The 21,915-nt window shown below is 23.8% G+C and overlaps 1 protein-coding gene across 1 annotated transcript; it reads left to right on the top strand.

The window, feature by feature from the left end:
* The first annotated feature begins 18,460 nt into the window (after positions 1-18,460).
* LOC145829017 (serine/threonine-protein kinase pim-1-like) lies at positions 18,461-20,243 on the top strand. Its single transcript, XM_082936757.1, has 4 exons — positions 18,461-18,770; positions 18,949-19,089; positions 19,252-19,397; positions 19,944-20,243. Exons 1-4 carry the CDS (start codon positions 18,461-18,463, stop codon positions 20,241-20,243), a joined length of 897 nt encoding a protein of 298 aa, XP_082792883.1.
* Positions 20,244-21,915: the final 1,672 nt, after the last annotated feature.

The raw sequence follows: 21,915 nt of genomic DNA, 5'->3' as shown, positions 1-21,915 counted from the left end.
AGAACTTTAACAAAACTTTTATAAACATTTAGTAATTTTGAAAAAATTACAATTCAACTAAAACTATGGGTTTGTTAAAGTTTATTTTTAATTAATGTTACTTTTAAGTTTTCTAGAAAATTTTCACAGCAATCTCCCCTTGACTAACATTTAAACAAAGGGAATTGTTTCTTTACTATTTCTAGTTGTTCGTATGAAACTTTATCAAATTCAACAGTAAAGTTCGTTGGTGTAACGTCCGTATAATACTTTCAAACGTCAAAGTCTTCATCCTTTACGTTTTAGTCGAAATTTTCTATAAGTACTAATGTAGAATTGTACTTCTGAATTTAAAGTATGAAAATAAACTAAATAACGTTAAAAAGCATTTATGAAAAAATTTAAGTTAGATAATACTTTCTTATTACTTTCTACAGGTAACTTAGGAATATGAAATTTTTTTATTGTTTTATAAAATCTTTTTTAGGTTAAACAAATTACTTTTAACAAAGCTTAACATTTTTTCTCGTACAGTTCGTACCAGGGGCGTCGCGTGGGGTGGCACACTGGAGCTGCAGTCCCACCTATTCAAAAAAAAAAAAGAAAAAAAAAGAAAATTTCCCTTTGTTTCAGTTTTCCTGCTTTTTTTAATTGAACTTAACGATAAATTTGTTAGTTTTTCAAATTTTACATTCAATTTTCAAATATTCGTTAAATGGCTGGCGCTGCAAGCTAAAACTGTGTGTGCTGCATTTTAAACATATACAAATATCCTATACAAAAAGTTGTTGAAAAGCTTATTTTTGGAGCTGCATTCAATGCAGCGTTATGTGAATTAAACTGAATATAAAGAATATAGTGAATATGAATATACTGCTAATTAGTTTTTGAACATTGTACATTGAAAAAACTACTAAATGTAAACAACTTGAATACAGTGAAAGCAAAGTTTAGTTTTTGAGGTGAAAGTTGCAAGATCAAAACCCAGTGGTCAACACATATACAAAAAAATCTATATAAGCCAAAAGTTTTAACAAGTTTTTAAAGGATATTATTTAAAAAAATTCAAAACTCAATAAATTTGTGTGTGTTTTATTGATAATTCTTTAAAAAATGGTCATTAAGTTTTTTTTTTATATATCATAATTTTTTATTCCAGATTACCTTAAAGTAATAGAAAACAAAGACTACCTATCTTATTTACATAAAATGATTGAATTTCTTTTAAATATAACTAACTTTATTTGATAATTTTTAATATTGAAATAAGCAATATGTAGCTAACAAGTTACATGCAAGTTTTAAATGTAACTGCCTTATATTGATAATAAAATTTGTGTAAAAAATAAAAATTTTCAAGTTTAGATCTACAACCTAAAGTTTTCTCAACTTAATGTAAAAATATTTAGAACAAGATTATGATTAAAGATATAAAAAAAAAATATTTTAAACTAAATACAACTCAAAAATTGAAAACTCTATTCTTAAAAAAATTCAAAAAGTCTTAATTATTTTGCTAAAAAACTTTGTTAACAATTGCTGAAAATAAAGGAAAAAGTAAGATATAGTGAAATAGTTTTTTTTTCTGTAAAATTGCTTACATAAAGAACCTGTTGTTGCCCTAGTTTTATTTTAAGCATCTATTTGATTCTGATCAAAATAACAAAAAAATTTTTTAAAAGAACTCTGATACCACTCCATGATTTCTGTATGGTTTGACATGAAATTTAAATTGATATTAAAGCATTTATAAAATAGGTTAATACAGCTTGAGCTTACTTTGTAGACTTTTAAGTAAACTATAAATTGTTTTGAATTGCTCTTTGAATTGAATTTTGACATATAGTTAATTAAAGTTGGAGAGCACTAAAATTTTATAAAGAGAGGAAAGTACAAACTGACTTAACAAAAGAAAAACTAATTGTTTATCTCCAATTTGATTTTTTAGGCAAATACATTAAAGTTTTTAGATAAACTTACTTACACAACAAAAGACAATTCTCATAGTTAAACTTATATCAACCTGTTTTAAAACTAACAAGTTTCATCTATTTAATTTAAATGAAAAAGTTGTTTAATACAAAGGACATAGGGGGTCTATCATATTTTCATAACAAAAATTAGCATTAGAAATTGTATTAAAGCATTACTTATATATTACAAGATACTTTTCACATTAAAAAAAAAACTTTTAAATATCAGTACCGTGTAAAGATTTTCACAAATAGTTCAACACGAGCATAATTAATTTTTTAGGTTGTTTTAAAAAATAACAACATGCAAACTACAAATTATAAAGAATGGACTGTGGATCAGCTTAAATGCCTTGATATAAATGCTTTGTATGAGGTTGAAAAGCTCAAGTTAAAAAACAGCAGACCAACACCAGATATTTCAATTACCCAAGAGTGTACATCAAGAGGTTTGAAGTTTATTATATGACTAAGCTAAAAGTTTGAACTATATGAAAAAAATTATTTTATTTTATATATGTGTTTGTTACTTTAAAAAGAAAATATATTATGAGGAAAAAGTTGTTATGTTTACAAAGATTGTTGCAGTTTTAACTAAAATATTAGCTTTATAACTTAAAGTCTTTAGAGCTAAGGTATATTTGAAACATTGTTTCATCCTAATATATTTTTTAGCTGAGATTAATTAAGATTATTTTGTTTTGTGTTTTTGATTAATATTTATTGTTATTAAGTATTAAAGTTTATATGTTACTTTCAAACTTTTAATTTTTATAGTTTGCAAAAAGGAACTACCTAAAATATTTTATTTTATTTTCAATTCTCTGTACTGAATGCTACTTTTGACTAAACTTTATATTTTATTTTTTTTCAGATAAATTATATGTTTTTAGTTAGTATTTCATTAATCAGATGATAATGCTTGTAGGTAATTTTACAAATTTTATTTTTTTTTAGTCAACAAATTAAGAACTATCACATAGATTTTGCTTTGTTTGTTAATTTTGTATATGAAAACTAATTCTGACTTAACTTAAATTATGTTTTAGTAAAAGTTAGTTGTTTTAGATAATAATTTTTTGATCCTAGATATAAACTTTAAAAGGTTATTTTACAACTTGTAGTTATTTAATTTGCAAACAAAGACCTTTAAACAAAATTTGCTTTATTTGTTTATTATCTATATTGAAAGCTAATTCTGACTAAATTATTCTTTTTAGTTTTTTATAAGTGATATCAAAATTATATATGTTTCAAAACGTATGTAGAATTTTATTTAATTTTTTAGTGTGTAAAAATAATAAAGTCAATTTTTTTTACTGCTGTAATAATTATAACTTTTTCAAGACCTTTGTGTTGCATTGTAAAAGTTTTAAAAGAAAATTCCTTCTCGTGTGATTTTTTGTTCAATTTTAATGTTATTTTTTACTATTGAAAAGTAAGTAAGTAACTCAAAAGAAACAAAGTTACTGTTTAAAGCAATTTGTTTTTAATTACTTTAAAAGTTACTTTACTTTTTGAGTTAACTTTATAATCTACAAAAAAGTTATTAATGAAATTTTTTGATCCTTAATTTTAATTTTTTAAACATGTTTTCGTTTTTTTGTTAATAAAAGCATTGATACTTAAACAGTTAAATACGTAGTTTTTAATTTTTTTAAAGTTATGTTGTAAGAAGTTATTTAAACACGAAAAATAAGTATTTTTTTAATCTGTAAAAAAAAACTTATTTTGCTCTTATAATTAAGTTATGTTAATACATACAAACTTTTTATCAATGTATGATATATTGTAAATTTATGTACTGTATTATGATAAACTTTTTTAGCAACATAGTAATCTATTTCCTTCATTAAGTACTTTTAAACAAATTTCTCGTATATTTCAAATTAAGTATAAAAGTATAAAATATACATTTTTAAGTATATCATGTTTTTTTATATTCATATTAAGAAGTATTTAAGCTAGTATCTTAAAGACTTTTAGCTTGAAAATTTCCCTATTTCTCTCTAACTCCTTGAGCTTTATTTTAGTGTTTCAAATTAGGGGATTTTTTTAAGTTGACAACTCCATCTGCAGCACCCCCTAACAAAAATAGCACGGGACGCCACTGGTTCGTACGTCAATGTCGTTATACATTCTGTGTTCCATTTCTGTTGGCAAGATTTCTTTAGTTTTAACATCTTGCTTCACAGTTAATATGTTTTCTGTCCAGCGTTTCTGCTGAAAGATTTTACTTGTCAATGAAATAATATATCTTAAGTTATTTTAGATTACTTAATTTATTGTTAAATCACCGGTTTTGTGTTTTTACTATAACATTTTCAAACTGTTGAAACAAAAACTAACTCTTATTTTTATGCAAGTAAAAAATATTTTAAGTAGTGCTTTTTTCACTTTGTTTAAAACCTTTTACTTGGTTTATGTAGAACCAATAGTTTGTTTAAAGTCATTAAACTGTGTACTTAAATTTAAACGAAACACAAACTAAATAAAACTTACCGTTACTTTACTAATCAAAAAAAAATATCCAAAAATATAAACATTTAAACATTATTTTTAGTTTTTTGCAGTGAATTTAGATGACTAATATTAATCTATAACAACCTACGCTCTGCGGCCGAATCTAATTACGCAAAATAAGAGACTTTCGCCGCGACGTATTTTTATCTCACTCAACAATTTGTTTGAAATAAATAAGACTACGCATTTTTGTAATCATTAGGATTTATATTTGCTTCTGTTTTAAGTTAGTGTATGCAAACAGTAATGCTAATTTTTGATCATTTTATTAAAATTATGCTTATATTGTAATGAGTAGTTACACAAAACATTGTAATTGTTTTTTGAATATGCCGACCTTTAAAATTTTTAACTTTTACGTAGAAAGTACGCCAAAATATTTTACTAGTAAGTTTGTTTTATAAAATCTTCCGACTCTTGATCTAATGTACAAACGCTTTAAAACACCTAACTTGGTTTTTAGCTGAAATATTTTAGTATTTAGTAAAGATGCAAGTTGACAAAAATAAAAAACCCAAAAACTAAACTTGTTGAAGTTAGAAAAAGAAATTATCTATGTGATTGAAAATAAAAGAGAAAGGCCATTTTGATCTAAAGTGAATTACGCTAATTATTATATACTTAAAAATTACTAACTTAAACTAAGCTGTAGAATGAGTCGGTAGATGAATATAGTTATAGTATATTTTGTAAACATATTTCACCTAAAAGTTAAATTAACAAAATTAAAAATTTACATATTTAGTTTCTTATTTAACAATTTATAAAACAGCTTACCTGTTTACTTCCTTGTTTTTCAATATAATAGTGTTCCACGATACTGTTATGTGTCTGTTCTTTATGGGAGTTTGCGTACTCGTAATTTCTAAATAAAAGTATTCCTACCAACCTATGGGGTGAAAACTGACAAAAACGTACAACCATGTTATTTATATATATATAACATTAAATACTGCAGTAAGCAAAAAAAAAAGATTGTTAACTTAGTTATTACAAATATTAGATTAAAAAAATATAAAATTTACAAACTAAACTTGTTTCCAAAAAGAAAGTGTATTTTATAAAATTATAAATCTATTCTTATTTTAGTAAAACATTTATTTAAACTTACATGATTAAATAACTTTAATTCAAGTTAGTTTCAAATGTTATCACTAAATATAATAATACATAGCATTTAATAGTTAAACTGATCTACAACTGAGATCACTGTGTTAGTTGTAAACTAAATGACTTTCTCACTTTTAGTATACATAAAAAAAACTAACAAAAGTATCGGTTTTTGTAAAAATCTCTTCATAAAACATTTGATTTTCTTCTAAAACACTACATTTATTTATTGAATATTTGTAATAAATCTGGCTAACGGGGTCGTATACACTGTAAAATATTTTGTTTTTGTTTGTTAATTTTAGTTTATTGTTTTAATTTTAGTTAAATTCACAAAATACAAAAAGTAATGGTTACTTTATCTCTTTTATTTTATCTTATCTTTTATTTATAAACAATATCATAAAGATTAGTATTAAGTACAAAACTATGATGAGGCTATTAATATGTAAAACTTAGGGTTATCATAAAAGTTTATCACTTACTATTCAGTGTCCGAATCAACATCTAAGCGAAACAATTGTGTACTGCTGTCAAAGTAAAAGTCAATAGACAGTGACGGTCTTAATTCTCTTCCGTTAAAAATTTCGCTTGCTAATAAATGTAGCTTACCACTGTTCTGGTGTGGCAGTCTTATGTTCGGATAATCACTTTCTCTTCTGCCTACAAATTTTTGTAAACTGTTTTTTTTTTGTTTCTAAGCAAAAATTGACATGGTTATTACAATTTTTAAGTCCTATAAAAAGAAAAGTTATTTAGGACAGCTTTCGATATTATGTTTTATAATAAAAGTATTTGTGGATACTTGTTTATATGTTTACGTACAAACCAGCTAATATGTATTAATTATACTACATCAAAACAATTTTGTTTTAAATTCATCAACCGTTTTCTAGCGAAATTACTTTTAACTTTGAAATACTGAGTATTTTACCTTCACACAAAACTTTGTAAGGTTCTCCTATATCGTGTTCTTTGTAAGTTGAGAAGTCGTATAGTAGGTAGCTTAAATATCTATCTCCTCCATTTTCAAACGTTACCTGTCGAACAGTAAACTAGTTACTTTTAAGATTCCAAACATATTTGTCAATTTATGACTAACGAAATCCGTATTGCTTTAAAACATTAAACCTTAATATTAAAAAAAAATAATACGTTTAAATCATTTAAACAAAATGTTTTTATTTGATAAGAAACTTAGAATTCAAAGAATAGTTTTTAATACTTATCATTGCCTTACTTTAATCACTATAACACATATCACAAAAATAATAAAAAATTTTACAATAAGTATGATTATATAACATAATTTATGTTAATGCCATGTTTTACCGTTGACACATTTCAGATACTTTATAAGTGAATTTTTTTTTTTATTTTACTATTTTTAACTTTAAAAAAAATAACTTTAGAAGTTTTTCGTATATAAAAGAAAAATTTCTTAACTACTAATGTAAACTTACAGTTAATTGGATGACAATATTTAAGATGTGAGAACTGGAAATGCTCATTTTTTCAAGTTCAACTTTATATTTAACGTGTTTGTCATCGGAAAGAAAACACATAGAGTAGTGCTCATTTTCATCCGTTTCATTTATTTTTGAGTTTTGACTTTTTTGCTGTTTCAAATATTTTATATTAGAGAAATTTTATACGTATTAAATAAACATATTTAGAATAATAAAATGACAATAATTGAAATAAATTGTAAATAAAAAACTTAAAAGTTTTTATTACATATTATACAATTTGAATTATTAAAATATTGAAAAAAAGTAAAAATAAAGAGAATGCTCACTCTTAAAACTATAGCAGGGTATTTTCTATTTAGAAAAAATCCTTCCGTGCTATCCAAATTGTTCATAGAAAAATTATGATGGAAAATTGTTGATTCATTATACGTCATATAGTCAATTTTGCACTTTTCAGTTTTGCTTTGATCTTTGAAAAAAAATAATTGTAACTTTTTTACTAACAAAACAAAATATACAATAATTATACCTACTAAATTTTATTACAAGCAAACTTTATCAAAATACTAAAAATATTAAAATCAACTCCTTATTTTACTTAAAGGAAGATTTTTTAATATAAGAATCACTTATTAGTACTACTAGTATTTTATCCTTATACAAAAAATTGAATAACTTATAAATATATATATTTAACGAAGTTTTGTAAACAATACAAAAATAATTTTGTTTATCTTTTAAAACTGAAACAATTTTTAATGTAGAATAAAAGTAATATTTGTTAATAAACTTCATACTATAACTTAATTTTAAAGTTTGGTTCGACTTACAATTGAAATCGTACCGACGATTTTCTTTGTAGTTTATAGAGCTTTTTAATTTGTACGGTTTAACAGATGAATCTCTGTAGGATATCTCTTTTATATGGTTTTGTACATCGTATGTTTGTTTTACATGATGTACATAAGTAGATCTGCTTACAAGATCTGGTAATATAAGATTAAACTATTTTTCATATTCCGAATAAAAAGACTTATTGATTTTGAACTTTAATACTGTCTTACTTTTTGTACATATAGGATTAATAAAAAAATTATTAGATTTTTTTTTACTAAAAAAATACAAAAACCAATATAAATAAATAGTTTACATTTTAAGTTTAATTTTAAAGAACACTACTAATTAAATTAAGACTTAAATAGCAATGAAAGTATTTTACAACCATTGAATTTTTTGGTAATAGTTTTTACTAAAATTCAGTATTAGCTGTATAAAGTACTTGTATGTAATATTTAAACAAATATATTAGTTTAATTAAAACTTCTTATAAGAACTTAATCTATTTATATAAAAATTTATTGAAGACAAAGCATATATAAGTGAAAAGTACGTAGTATTATCAGACTTATTTAATCGATTTACCAGTTTTGTTTTAAAAGTCTACAAAATAAGTTTATACACTTTAAACGTAATTTTTAATAACTGTATAATATTTTTGTAGTTTCATTAAAACAAACCAGGAGTTGTAGTCGTAAACTTATAAAAGTTTTTGAATTATTTAATTTCGAAGAAATCCCCACTACCTGAAAATCTTGGATCGCACTCTAATGCACATGCTGAAGCAATTAATAACGAAATGATCATGTAAACAATAATAGAGTACATTATGTAATTTTAGCTTTTACTCTTAAATTACGTTGTTTTATGGTACAAATGCTTTTGTATTTTATTTCCATATACTGTTAATATTGTTAAGTTTAAATAATATTTTTAATCGCCATACTACGCAAACTAAAAATAGATTGAGTTTCATTTACTACAAAATAACTTAAATTAAGTAACACATGTTTGTAACAAAAATTTATGTTTGTTCGTGAAATAAGTTTGTAACAAAGTCAGTTAATTCTAAGTTTTGTCTGAGCTATAGCAATAAACTAAAAAAAAACGTTTTTGTGATATGAAATTTTTTTCAATACAATCAAACTCTTTTTAAAATAAATAAGAAAAAAGCATAAGTAATTAACATAACAAATATATAAAAAGTTTAAGTTAAGTATATATTTAATTAGATTTTATATTATAAAGATAAACTTTTTTGAAGCTAGTTACTTATATCAATTTTTAAATATACTGATTAAGTTGTTTACCATCGAAAAAGATAAATTAGTTTCATTATATATATAATTACAGTATATAATTAATTAGATTTAATATTATAAAGATATACTTTTTTGAAGCTAGTTACTTATATCAACTTTTAAATATACTGATTAAGTTGTTTACCATCGAAAAAGATAAATTAGTTTTAGAATTTATCTTATCACATCACAAGTAAGATAAAACGTTATTTTTTCGTTTTTAGAGTCTATGCTACGCGTATTAAAAGATAAGATAACAACAAAAACTAGTTTTTACTTATTGAAATATAATAATATTTCGCAGCACAGTTTTAATTTTCCTTTTAATTATTTTATTGACGAGAAGTAAAAGTTTTAAAAGAGTACTATGAAGCTAAAACTGTTAAAAACTTGTTAATTTAATATTTGAAATCGACATACTACTAAAAACTTGTTTAATTAATATTTAAAATCCCCATACTACTAAAAACTAATTATAGAATAAAACTACTTTACTAAAAAATGATTTAAATTAAATAACACATGTTTGTAACAAAAATTTTTGCTTGTTCGCTTAATATGTTTGTACAAAGTCAATTAATTTTAAGTTTTGTCTAAGCTATATCAATTAGCTAAATAAAAAAATTTTTTAACGATATAAAATTTGTTCTATTAAAATTCAACACTTTTAAACATAAATAAGTATTACAAAACTGTTTATGCAGTTAAAAACACAACAAATATATGAAAAGTATAAGTTAAGTAATTAAAAAAATTGGTTTAATACTCAAATAATATAAAGACTAGTTACTTGTCTCAGTTTTTAGATAAACAAAATAAGTTGTATATAACTAAAAAAAATAAATTGGTTTAAAATGTTTGTTATGATATCACAAGTAAGATAAAAAGTTAGTTTCCTGTTTTTTATAGTCTCTTCTACGTGTATTAAAAGATTAGATAACTATAAAAATAAAAATAAATTTAAAGATTGTCAAATATAGTAATCTTTCGCAGCACACTTTTAGTTTTCCTTTTAAATATTTTTTGACTAGAAGTAAAAGTTAAAATAAGATTACTTTAAAACTGAATGTGTTAAAAACTTGTTTAATTAAGTGATAAATAAATAGTGTTTACAAGTAGTTAAAACAAAAAGGATGTTATACTAAACTCATTCCTTTATAGAAGCAGTTTAACGTTTAAAATGATTAAATTTTGATATTAACTCAACATGTTTTTTTTTTTGTGTTTTTTACTTCGACTGCCTACATTTAAGTTTAGTTAATGAAATTAAAAAAATTTAAACTAAAAAACTAAAAACTAAAAAAATTATAAAATATATTCTTTTCCAAGGAAACTTAAAAATAGAAACCAGTTGTTTATACTTGAATGAGTCAGTTTGTTCATCTTAAATTGCTGTAATACTTTAGAGACATTATTTTCTAATAATTCCGTTCTGTAAAAATAAAATAGTTTTAAAGGTCTCTTAACTTCTGAAATAACGTAAGATTTTTTAGTTGCTACTATGTAAAAATAAAATTAAGCAAACATTTAAAAGAAGCTATTTCTATCTTTTATGGATTAAAAACATATTTTATTCTTTTTTAAACAAATTAAAACGTCTCAGTTAAATTTTAAGCAAACAACAGTCTGTGTCCAGTTCACAAAGCAGAAAATATTTTGCAAACAACTATCAGCACTAAATTATTTTCTTTTAAACTTAAAAAACTAATTCTTAGTTCAAGTAATGTTTATGTTTATGCTCAGTTTTTATATCTATGTAATGGTTATTTCATTGTAAGTTGAACAATAAATATTGTTAGTTTTTATTTTTCACAAACGCGGCAAACCCTAAAATCCTTTTAAAGTATACCTAGCCGTAAATTTGTAAAAAAATGCCAACCTTAATTAAAAAAATATTTTTTGGTTCTTGTTCATTTTTATTGTTTTAATATTTTTTGTATTTTAATTGTATCCTTTGTAGTGTCAATTTCATCTTTTAAATACTAAAACAGTAGGTTTTTCTATGATTTTTGCACAAAATATTTTTTTTTTTATACTTTTTCCCAAATTAATTTTCAAAAGAGTATATATTTTTATTTACCAGGTATCCAGTCAAATCTATGTACAGTGTACATATTAGCTTATTGTATACCAGATTTATGCTAATCTAAATAAAAGTGTTTTATCGACATAAATTATATTAAACACTTTAAATACTTTTTAACTTCATCACAGTAAAAAAAAACTTTTAAAATGAACAATAACACTAAAAAACTTAGATTGTAGTTATATACATAGTTTGTAGAATAAAAGAAAAAAATTACTAGAGTAGAAAATAAAGTTTCTTTAAAAGCAAAATTTAAAAAAAAATGATAATGAATTTTTTACAGGGCATAAATTTTAAATAAAAATGAAGGCATTTAAAAACAGTAAAAACGTCTAATATGTTTATTTTTCTATTTTAAACGTTAAAAGAAAATTATTTATTTTAATATTTTATGTGTTGTTGGAGTTGAAAAGAATTTTAATACCAATTTCAAAGATAGAAAAGTCTTCAAAAGAATATATTTTATTATTTACTAATTAAGCAGCATGTAAGGCAGGGGTCGGCAGGCAGTTGGTGGTCGCGGGCCAAATTTCAAGTTTCCAAAGTCTTCGCGGGCCGCAGTTTTAGTTTTAGTGACATTTGAATACTCGTTTGGTTTTAGTCTTAGTCACACTAGAGAAAAGTTTTACTTTTATTCAACTTATTGTTTTAAATGACTTTTAGCTATACATAGAATGCCTATTTAAATTAATACTTATTATAATAGAATTTACATTGACTAATAAACTTAAGAGTTAATAAACTATGTACTTTCAGAAGCACTTAATAAGTTAAACTTAATATTTTTGTAATTTTACTTACAACCTAACTCTCTAAAAAAACCTAACTTGAAAGACAATTTATGGGTTACTTTTATACATTTGTTACATTATCAACCGTTTTTTCAAGAATATTAACTTAAAAAAATTTTCTGCGTGTTAAATAATTTACACTTATTAATAATTTAGTGATCAGTTAACTTAATTAAATTAATACCTGTTTGTATTCCAGAAAGCTAAAACAAATTCTTCAAAATAATTAATTCTCGAATACTTTGATAAAATATTTTATTAGTAATTAGTCTTTTAAATAGTTGCCATTTAAAAAGCAAAAATGTCTGACTTGTATCAAACCAGCCTAAGTTTATTAAAAGTTAAAAAAGCTAATAAATAGTTGTTATCAAGCTAAAATACCTAGTTAAAATATCATCATTATCAAAAAGTACACAAAAAGTAAGAAAACAAGAAAAAAATACAATTAGTAAGCTACACTACAGTCATAAAGACTATTCTGAGAATTGGAAGATTTCTTTAAAGTGTTTAAAATAAAAGTTTCACAAACATCTGAGATTTTAAGCTTATATAACAGCCTGTTTGTGTAGCAACCAAATTAAAAAAAAGTTAACAACATATATAAATAACGAAGGTTATTAACAGTAAATAAATTACTTGCCAAAAAATATAAGTTAGCTGGAATGGATAATTAAGTTTCTTAAACAAATTTAACAAAAGTATAAAACTTTATTGAGTCATTAGCGAAGCAGAAAAACTTATTTTTTATTAAACATTATAGCAATTCTTTATCTGCAATATAAATATTTCATTTAAAAATAGTAATTGTAAAATATAAGACGAGCTTAAAATAAAATTAGTTAGGAGTTATTGCGAGAAAAATTAAAATCAAATCACCAAAGTCAGTTCCAACAAAGCACATGATTACCTTCAGTAACTACAGAATGATCAGAAAAAATTGTTAAGTTATAAAGTAGCCAAATTTATTACTTAAAATGAGATACCGTTTATAGTTGAAAACTTTTTAAAGAATTAATGTTGGCGGTAAGGAAAAACTTTTGTTTATTTCTTTAATTACAACAAGAAGTGGTGTTTAGGATATTCATTAAGGTTATAAAGTCGCATAAATCAAATTAGGACTTTAATCAATCTGTAAACATGGGAGCACTGATAGAAAAACTATTGCTCATCTGAGAATGTTAATTAGAGATGTTTTTACTAACTTTGACATTTTAGTAGAATTTCTTGCTTTAGTTCCAACACGAAGCACAACAATCGGTGAAATTTTACAAATAAAGGTGAAAAGCACCAATACAAAGTTTTTGGAAGTACAATTCCTTCTTTTATTTTTAGTAAAAAGTTTAACTAAAGTTTAAAAAAATGTCTTAAAAAGTATATCTATATTAAACAATACTGTTAAGTTACTTTAATATATTTTTAATTAAAAAAAAATCATTTGGTAATTTTTTTTGTCAAATCGAAATTTTATTACTTTACATGTAAAAGTTGTTTGAAATTCCAGGTTTTTCAAAAATTCTCAAATTCAATTTTTTTTCCAAAGTTTTTCACATAAATTTTCAAATTCAAAGCTTTTCCGGGTTTCAAATTTTTTGGCAACACTGATTGTTCAGCTTAAATGTACACAATAATATAAACAATATGTTGAATTATATTAGCTGCAAAACTTAAAATTTAACATATATTACAACTCAAACTAACACTGTGGATTGAAAAAAACATACATCATAAGTTTAATTTGCCACTCTTTATTTCTTATTACTATGTTATTTTAAATATATTTACATCAAAATATAACATTTAAAAATAAAAAATCTACAAAAGAAACTTAGGTATAAAAAATATTGAAAAAGAATATCTAAGATATAAAGAAATGACACTTCAGTTAATTACTGTGCACCACTTTTGTACAACATTGAAAACACTTGCATTTAGTTTGTTTAATAAATAGGTATTATGTAACTAACTTATTAATCCCAAGCACTCTTTACACTCATTTTTCAGATAACTACTTGCTGTTGTAAATAAGAAGTTATTCTGAAGCTGAGAAAAAAATCCTGTTAGAATGCTAATCTGTCTTTTTCACATTTTTAAACTAAAGCAGTAATTTCTTCTAGATATTTTAAAATGTTATACAGAGACTTAAAACCAAGCTAATCAAATTAAGTCGAATTACCAAATTAATTTGAAATATATTTTTGCTCAGCGGGCCACATTTACATGCTCGCGGGCCACAAAATTTTCTTTCGCGGGCCGCATTCCATTCAAAAAAATAACGTGCTCGCGGGCCGCAGATTTACCCTTCGCGGGCCGCAATTGGCCCGCGGGCCGCAGTTTGCCGACCCCTGATGTAAGGTCATTGCAATAAAATGCAAAATCAAGCTAAATACTATACTTTTAGTGAAAAAAAAATGAATAAATAAAATTTTGCTTATGAATAAAGAACAAAAGAGGAACTTGTAGAATTTCATTATCAGCGCTTTGGAAACTCTGAACTAAGCATTTTAAAACTAAAGCTTCGATTATACTTGATGATGCGAGCATAATTTAAATTAATTAACTTTTTAAAGTATATATATAACTTTTAAAAACTTTTTTTTTGTGGATCATATAAACTAATGATATAACTGTAGACAGCGCAGTTCTTCCGTAAATAACACACAAAAAAACTATTCTTTAAAATTGAAAAAAAAAGTTTTTTCTGTTTCAATTGAAATTGACACGCTTAATTGATTGTAAAAAACATTCAACTACAAAAACAACAACAGTGATATTTTTACGGATAATATTTAGTTTTGAGCATATATAAATCATTTTCCACACCCAGTCCACAGCTAGTATTCTACTTACCATAATAAAAAAGTTTAAATGATAAGTGCTTTAAATTTATACAGTTTTTGTAGAATGAGTTAAATTAGTAGGACTAATTTCTAGGACAACTTCATATTCATGCAGTTTTATACGGATACGCATGAATGAGCTTATGGAAAAAATTTTACAGGTAAAGGTTTAGGTTAATACTATTTCAGAGGTTTCAAAAGTAAAATAATTTGGAAATTTAGGAGACCATAGTATGCGAAAGATCCAAAAAGAAATAGTAAGTAGTAAAGAAGTCACATGGGGGTTATAGAGGCTACAATAAGAAGAAACTTACACTTTACATTATGAAGTTTAGAGTGAAAAAAAGGGTTTTCAAGGTAATTTCAGCTGAATTTTTGATTAAGAATAAACAAAGCTAAACCAACATCTTAAGAGTCCATATTTGCATTACATTTTAAAAGTCCAGAAAAGTAAGTTCAGAATAGCAGTTATTTAGAGTTTAGTTATTATTACTTAACAAGACAAGATTGCCAGAACATTGACAAGATTGTTGCTTGGAAAACAGAACGCTGAATACATAATGAGCGTTTGTTTATTTTAGACTATTATATTTTTAGCGAGTAGTTTTTGTAAGTGACTCATACCACAAACTAAAATAACTTATTGTAAACATACTTTAACCAAAAAGAACTTTGGTAAAAACATTTTAATCGATATTTGCTGATTTGTTTTTAAGTTAGAGTAGTATAGAAAATACATGTTATTTTAAATTTAAGTTTTTAATTTAAGTTATAAAAGTATAACTAAAATAAAATATGAGGTATTTTAAGGGTTTTTTTAATGATCACAATTAGTTTTGCACACTAGATACAATTATTTTTTCAGGAGTTTTAGTGTTTTTAAATTAAAATAGCCCTGAAGGAATTACAAATATGGGTTTTTACAATGTTGGTGCACAAATCATTATCTAACTGTTTCTTTTTTTCCTCTGTTTACTACAGAAAAATAAAATGATAGTTGCTACATACTATAAGTTAATTTTTTAATTCTTGAAAAAATGAATATGATAAGTACTGTTTTTCTTAATTATACAAAATAAACAACTGTAACACAATTACCATACAAAATTAATTTTAAGTAAGTAGTTATGTTTTGAAAAAAAACTTTTGTTATTTGTCATTGAAAAACTCATTAACTTTAGTTTTAATTTTTAACTCATTTAACAACTAATACATGTATTTTATATTTTTAAGTATTAATATTTACTACCTTATATGTTTTGTATTTTGTGTAATAATTCTGTTTAAAATATTATAGTATCACTAATTGTTAATTTTAGTTTTTTTTACATTGCTTATCTCATTAAAGTAAAATTTATATTTTTTATAATTTTTCACTGTTTTTTAATTTTAAAAGTTTAAAAAATTTAATATTTAATTTTTCCAGTAAGTTAACACTAGTTAAACTTTTTAAGCTTTTATAATTTTAATTAAAATATTGTACTTTGATATTATAAACTTATCAAAAACTTAATTACTCCTATAAAGTTAGTCTAGTATAAATGGCAATATTTTTTTGTTTAAGTTTGTATAATTTTTTGTTTGAATTGTTTTTTGGAAGGTAAATAATTTTCTTAAAAATTAAGCATTCCTGAAAATTCAAGCCACTGTAAAGTAGCTATATAAATTTTATAAATTAATCATTAAACTTATTGTTTTACTATAACATGAACGACTTGATAAGAACATTTTTTCTATTGTTATCAAATCATAAATATTTTAGAATACATAGCTTAGACACCATTTTTATATTTGAATTTTACTTTATAGTTACTCAAGAATTTTAAACAATTATAGAAAAAAATTTTTTGTTCATTTCTCAGATTACATTTATTATTTATATCTGGAATAATGAGTTATGCAAAATGGTATTTATTTACTTACGTACTTGAAACAACTTTATTTTTAAAATTTATGTATTTAGTTTTAAAAGTAATTTAAGTTAAACTGTGATAGAAATAATGACAAAATGAAAATTATTTATTTCTATAGAGTATAGAAGTTTAATAATGGCAATTTAATATTTTCTAGTTTTCTTGTAGCCAGAGAAATAAGTTTAACAAACTCTATTTTAATCGTCAGGAAAAGTGAAAGAATTGTTTTCTAATTGATATTTTGTCATCATAAAAGGTAAAGCCTTTATTTTAATTAACTGTTTTAATTTTGACAAATGACTTAAATTTTTATCTGAAAACTTGTTCTTTCCTGCTAAATTGATTCATAATAAAACTTAAAATTATGAAAAATTTTTTGCCTTGATTATCAATAATGATATTAATTTTAACCTTAAAACAAACGTAACATTTAAATAAACATTTATATAAATAACATTTAAAATAATTACTTTAAAAACACACCAGATGTTTCATAATTTTTTTTTTTATTGCTCTTTTTCTAACTTAATAACAATTCCCTGTGAATCGTTTCATATAGCTTTTTAGTTTTAGAAAATTACTAAACATGTCAGAAAATATTTATTTACTCAGTTTTTTTAATTTGAATAATAAATATAGACTTATAAATATAGACTGCTTTTTATCTTACTTTACCTCAATTTATAAAGAATTGTATGAGTATTTCGCCTTAAAGATATACCATTTCTGCATAAACACGCAATTATCGTAATTTTACTTGTTGTAGTAAATTTAAGAAACTTGAAAAGTGTCCCTAGTTAAGTTAAATTTCTTGAGAACTAATCTATTTTTAAATAAAATTATTTACATAAGTTGGAAAACTTATTCATATTGCTACTTTTTAATTAAACTAAAATTCCTGGTATATATTTACTTTTGAATCAAACGAAAAAATTATAGTTAAAGTAGTGACTTTTAAGTTCAGTTGATTTCAAAAAAAAGCTTTGCAAATCCTGGTTAAACTTGATATATAATAAACTTTATAATAATTTTTTAAGCATTTTTATTTTATTAGTAAGTAAATAAACTATTTACTTAAATTTCTTTTCTTATAATACTTTCATTTTTTAAGCTTAGTTTTCAGTGTTTAAACTAATTTAGACTTTTAGAACATAACTACGAGAAGATCTCAGGCTTGGCATGATGTTTTATAAAATTAATACAATAAGTTAATGTAAAGTTAGTTTTAGTAAGTACTTTTTGTTAATCCACTAATTACAAGTACTTACTACACTTAATCAGAACTAATCTAAAACTATGTTAAATCAGATACTATTCTATTGATTAAGTTATAGCTAAAAAACTATGATTGAAAGTCTAAATGTTAAAGCTAAATATGCTTTTTAACAAACTAAGTATAAGTTTTTGTTAGATTTAAAGTTAGAACGCTATAGATTTATAGAAAAGTTTTGATTACTTTAGTGAAAAGTTACTTTGAAATTTATTAAAAGATTGCTTTACTTTTTGTTTTTATATCAATATTAATTTATACATAAATATAAATTTTACTTTAATCAGAAGTAATCAAAATATAAAAATCATTAAAAAATTTTCAACTTTTTAGCATTAATTTTTAATAAAATAATTACAAATGAAAAAATGCACGCACAAAAATTTTCCACCAACTACAACAAGCAAGATAAAACATCATGTCTGTTTGGGAGTCCTAACCAACAAAAGAGACCTTGTAAACCTACTTTCGCTGAAATGTTGAAAAGAGGTCCGAAATACAACAAAACCATTCAAACTAACGAGAGGAAATTAAACCTAGGTGGGCAAGCAAATAAAATTAGTAAACTGTTGAATGAAAGCAATAGGTTCATTTCTTCGAAATACGGATACGAGTTTGAATATAAATATCTGATGGGCCCCAAGTTAGGTCAAGGTGGCCAGGGTAGTGTATACACAGGTTAGTCTTATATTGGTTTTATCTATAACATTTAACAACTTTTTAAAACAAATAAGTTTATAAAAGATTAATTTAAACTTTGGTCCAAAGTTATGGCTATACAACTATATATATTTAACAAGCAAAACCAAAATATTTAATTTAATAAAAACATATTCTAGAATAGTAACTATTTTAGCTAAAAATCGCACCACTGGATTTGAAGTAGCAGTGAAATATTTAAACGCGGTATCTTACAAAGAAAGTGTTTGCTGTGGACAAAATCTACCAGAAGAGTTGGTTTATTATTGCAAGGCAACGGCAAATAAAGATTATCCAGGTTTGTTTTGTTATTTTAAGTCTTTTAATAATTAGACTACTTAAAAAAAAACAATAACATTTGTTAGTTAATAGTTGTAATACACCGGTTTTTTTTTATTCAAATTTTAATTTTTCAAACGGTTTTAAGCAATCTAAACTAGTTATCATTATATTTTTAAAGGTGTTGTTAAGGTATTCGAGTGGTTTCAATATGAAAAGTGTTTTTTGATCGTGATGGAAAAACCGAAGGGCTTTATTACTATGAAGCAATTTATCCACGAAAAAGGGGCTCTGTCAGAAAAAAACGCTAAAAAGATTTACGTTGATGTAAGTATTTTCTTTGTTAACATGTGTTACTAAAACTATTTAAATGTTTTTTCAGTAATAGATGTATAGATATAGGTATACTATAAATATTTATATTAGCTGTTATTTTTTTTACAAATTTTAATAAATTAAATATTTATTTTTAATAAAGATGTTACATTTGAATAAATAACATTTACTGAATACTTTGGAAGTGATTCACTCAAACGGAGTTGTTCATCGCGATGTCAAGCCGGAAAATATCCTGATTAATCCACGAAACTTAAATATAAAACTCATTGACTTCGGCTGCGCAGTTTATAAACAGGTAGGTTATACACAAATTGCAGTTCATTATTAAATAACTCTAACTTAATGCTAAGTATTATGCTAGTTACACTACTTATGTTTTCGTATTGTGTTGTAATGATAAATAAAATTCTGAATAAAGAAAAAAAAATACCTTTTATCAGCTTTGTTGTACAAATAAAACTTTTTTTTACCTCAGATAATAAATTGCACCTTTGAGTTACTTCTATAAAACTAAAAAAACTTGATGCTTTCTAGAATGCTGACTTTGAAGATTTCAAGGGAACAATGTTGTACTATCCACCGGAGTATTTCAACACTAAGCGCTACAGTGGTGAACAGTTGGACTTTTGGGGCGCAAATCTGGTTCTTTACATGATGGTGCAAGGCAACAAGGCTTTTAGAAATCCCATGGAGATTATGAAAAAGAAACAAGTTTATTGCGGAGACTTGTCGTTGCAGTTGAGGTTCTTTTTGGATGAAGCGCTGCATAAAGACCGCTTTGAAAGGCTCAATAAAATAAGTGTATGGAACCACTTTTGGTTACAAAATCCTTAGTTAAGAAATGAAGAAATCATTTAGGAAGATTAACATGAGTAATAAAAGTTTTGTGTATTTAGATAAATATTGATAAAATTAATGCAGTGAAGATGACCCAAATAAAATAATATACCTAAAATGTTTTTTGTTTTATTCTTGTTTAAAAGCATAGTAATTTTCTAGCAAAAAAAAAATTCGTGATTCGGACTCATAAACAAATTAAAGTTTTAAATTTCACAAAACTCATTTAACTTTTTGTTTATTCTATTCTGTCAAATAAAATTATTATTACTTAAGCGGTTTTACAATTAGTTTAGTACTATTTTATGTTTTTTTTAACGTTAATTAAGCTTTTTTAATTAAAAAAACTTTTTTTTTACTATCTGGTAATATGATAATTTTAAAACACATTTAAAGTTTGTTAAGAATAAATTGTTTTTGTAGTTCTACCGGACTAAGAAAACATCAAGGCTTTTAAACTAGACCATTTTCTAGAAAACTACTGAACGAAAATGAAAGTTTGAGTATGGTTTAAAACAAAGCTAACTTACACTGTAAAAATACACGTTAGTAGTAAAATTATCATTTCTGATTTATTTTCTAAAGAAGTAAGTACATTTGTTTAAAATAAAAAGTTCTGAATTAAAAAAGACTATATAATATATTTTGCGGAATTTTAAGCATTTAAAGTTTAACTTAATTTCATTTCGAATTTAAACCTTTTATTTTTAATAAATGACTAAAAGTTGTTTGAATGAGCTCTTTTTTTTAAATAATGGGGCTCAAACGTTAAGTAAAACTCTCAAAAATAGTTTAAATTTTAAAAACATCAAATAAAATTTATGTTTGGAAAGCGTATATTAGTTATTCATTATAAGTAAAGATTTAATTGCTTTTGATTTAATGGAACATAAAATCTAGGGATAGCCACTTTAGTACAATAAGACGCTAAATTTTTATTTCAACTTTTTTTTGATTGTATAAGAAATCACTTATTGTGAAGCTAAGTTTAAACTTTTAAATTTAGTAGCTGAGAAAATTTTAAACTAGAAAAACTAAAAGTAGTCTCCTAAAAATAAGCTTTAGTAGTTTTGAATAGTTATATAGTTGACAAAACACGTTTTTGATAACAGCTCTACATTTTTTAATCAAAACAAACTAAACTAACTCTAAATAATATACAACTAAAAAGAGGTTAATAACTTCGAGCAAGAATTAAAAAGCAAAAATGTAAGTTTTACCTATCTCAATCATCGTGTATATTTATATATATATAATGTTTTTATGATAGACTTAGTATATAACTTTTAAATTTACGATATATTGCAATTGACCTATAGATTATACTCATCATATGAACTGAACACAGTTGTGCGATTTCAAATCTGATATAAGCGGGTTAATTTGGTTTTGTAACTGGAAATAATACTAGTGGTGATCAATTGGAACTATAATTGATATTCTTTATTATTGATCGGATGGGAAATAAAAGTGTGTCCATGGATTTAATAAGTCAGTTAGAACTGATTAAATTAATTTTAATGTATAGTTAAATAAGAAGGAGTTAAACTAGAACCAAAATTTTAATATACTACAGCATTTGCGAAGGCTATAATTAACACTTTTAAATAAGCTCTTAACAAAACCAAAAATACTTATAATAAAAGACTAAAAGTATTTGATATACTAA

The sequence above is a fragment of the Thalia democratica genome, chromosome 2 (genome assembly GCF_965202585.1).
Source record: "Thalia democratica chromosome 2, ktThaDemo2.hap1.1, whole genome shotgun sequence".
NCBI classification, from domain to species: domain Eukaryota; kingdom Metazoa; phylum Chordata; class Thaliacea; order Salpida; family Salpidae; genus Thalia; species Thalia democratica.
The sequence above is the reverse complement of the archived record's forward strand: the minus strand, read 5'-3'. Positions and strand labels throughout refer to the sequence as shown.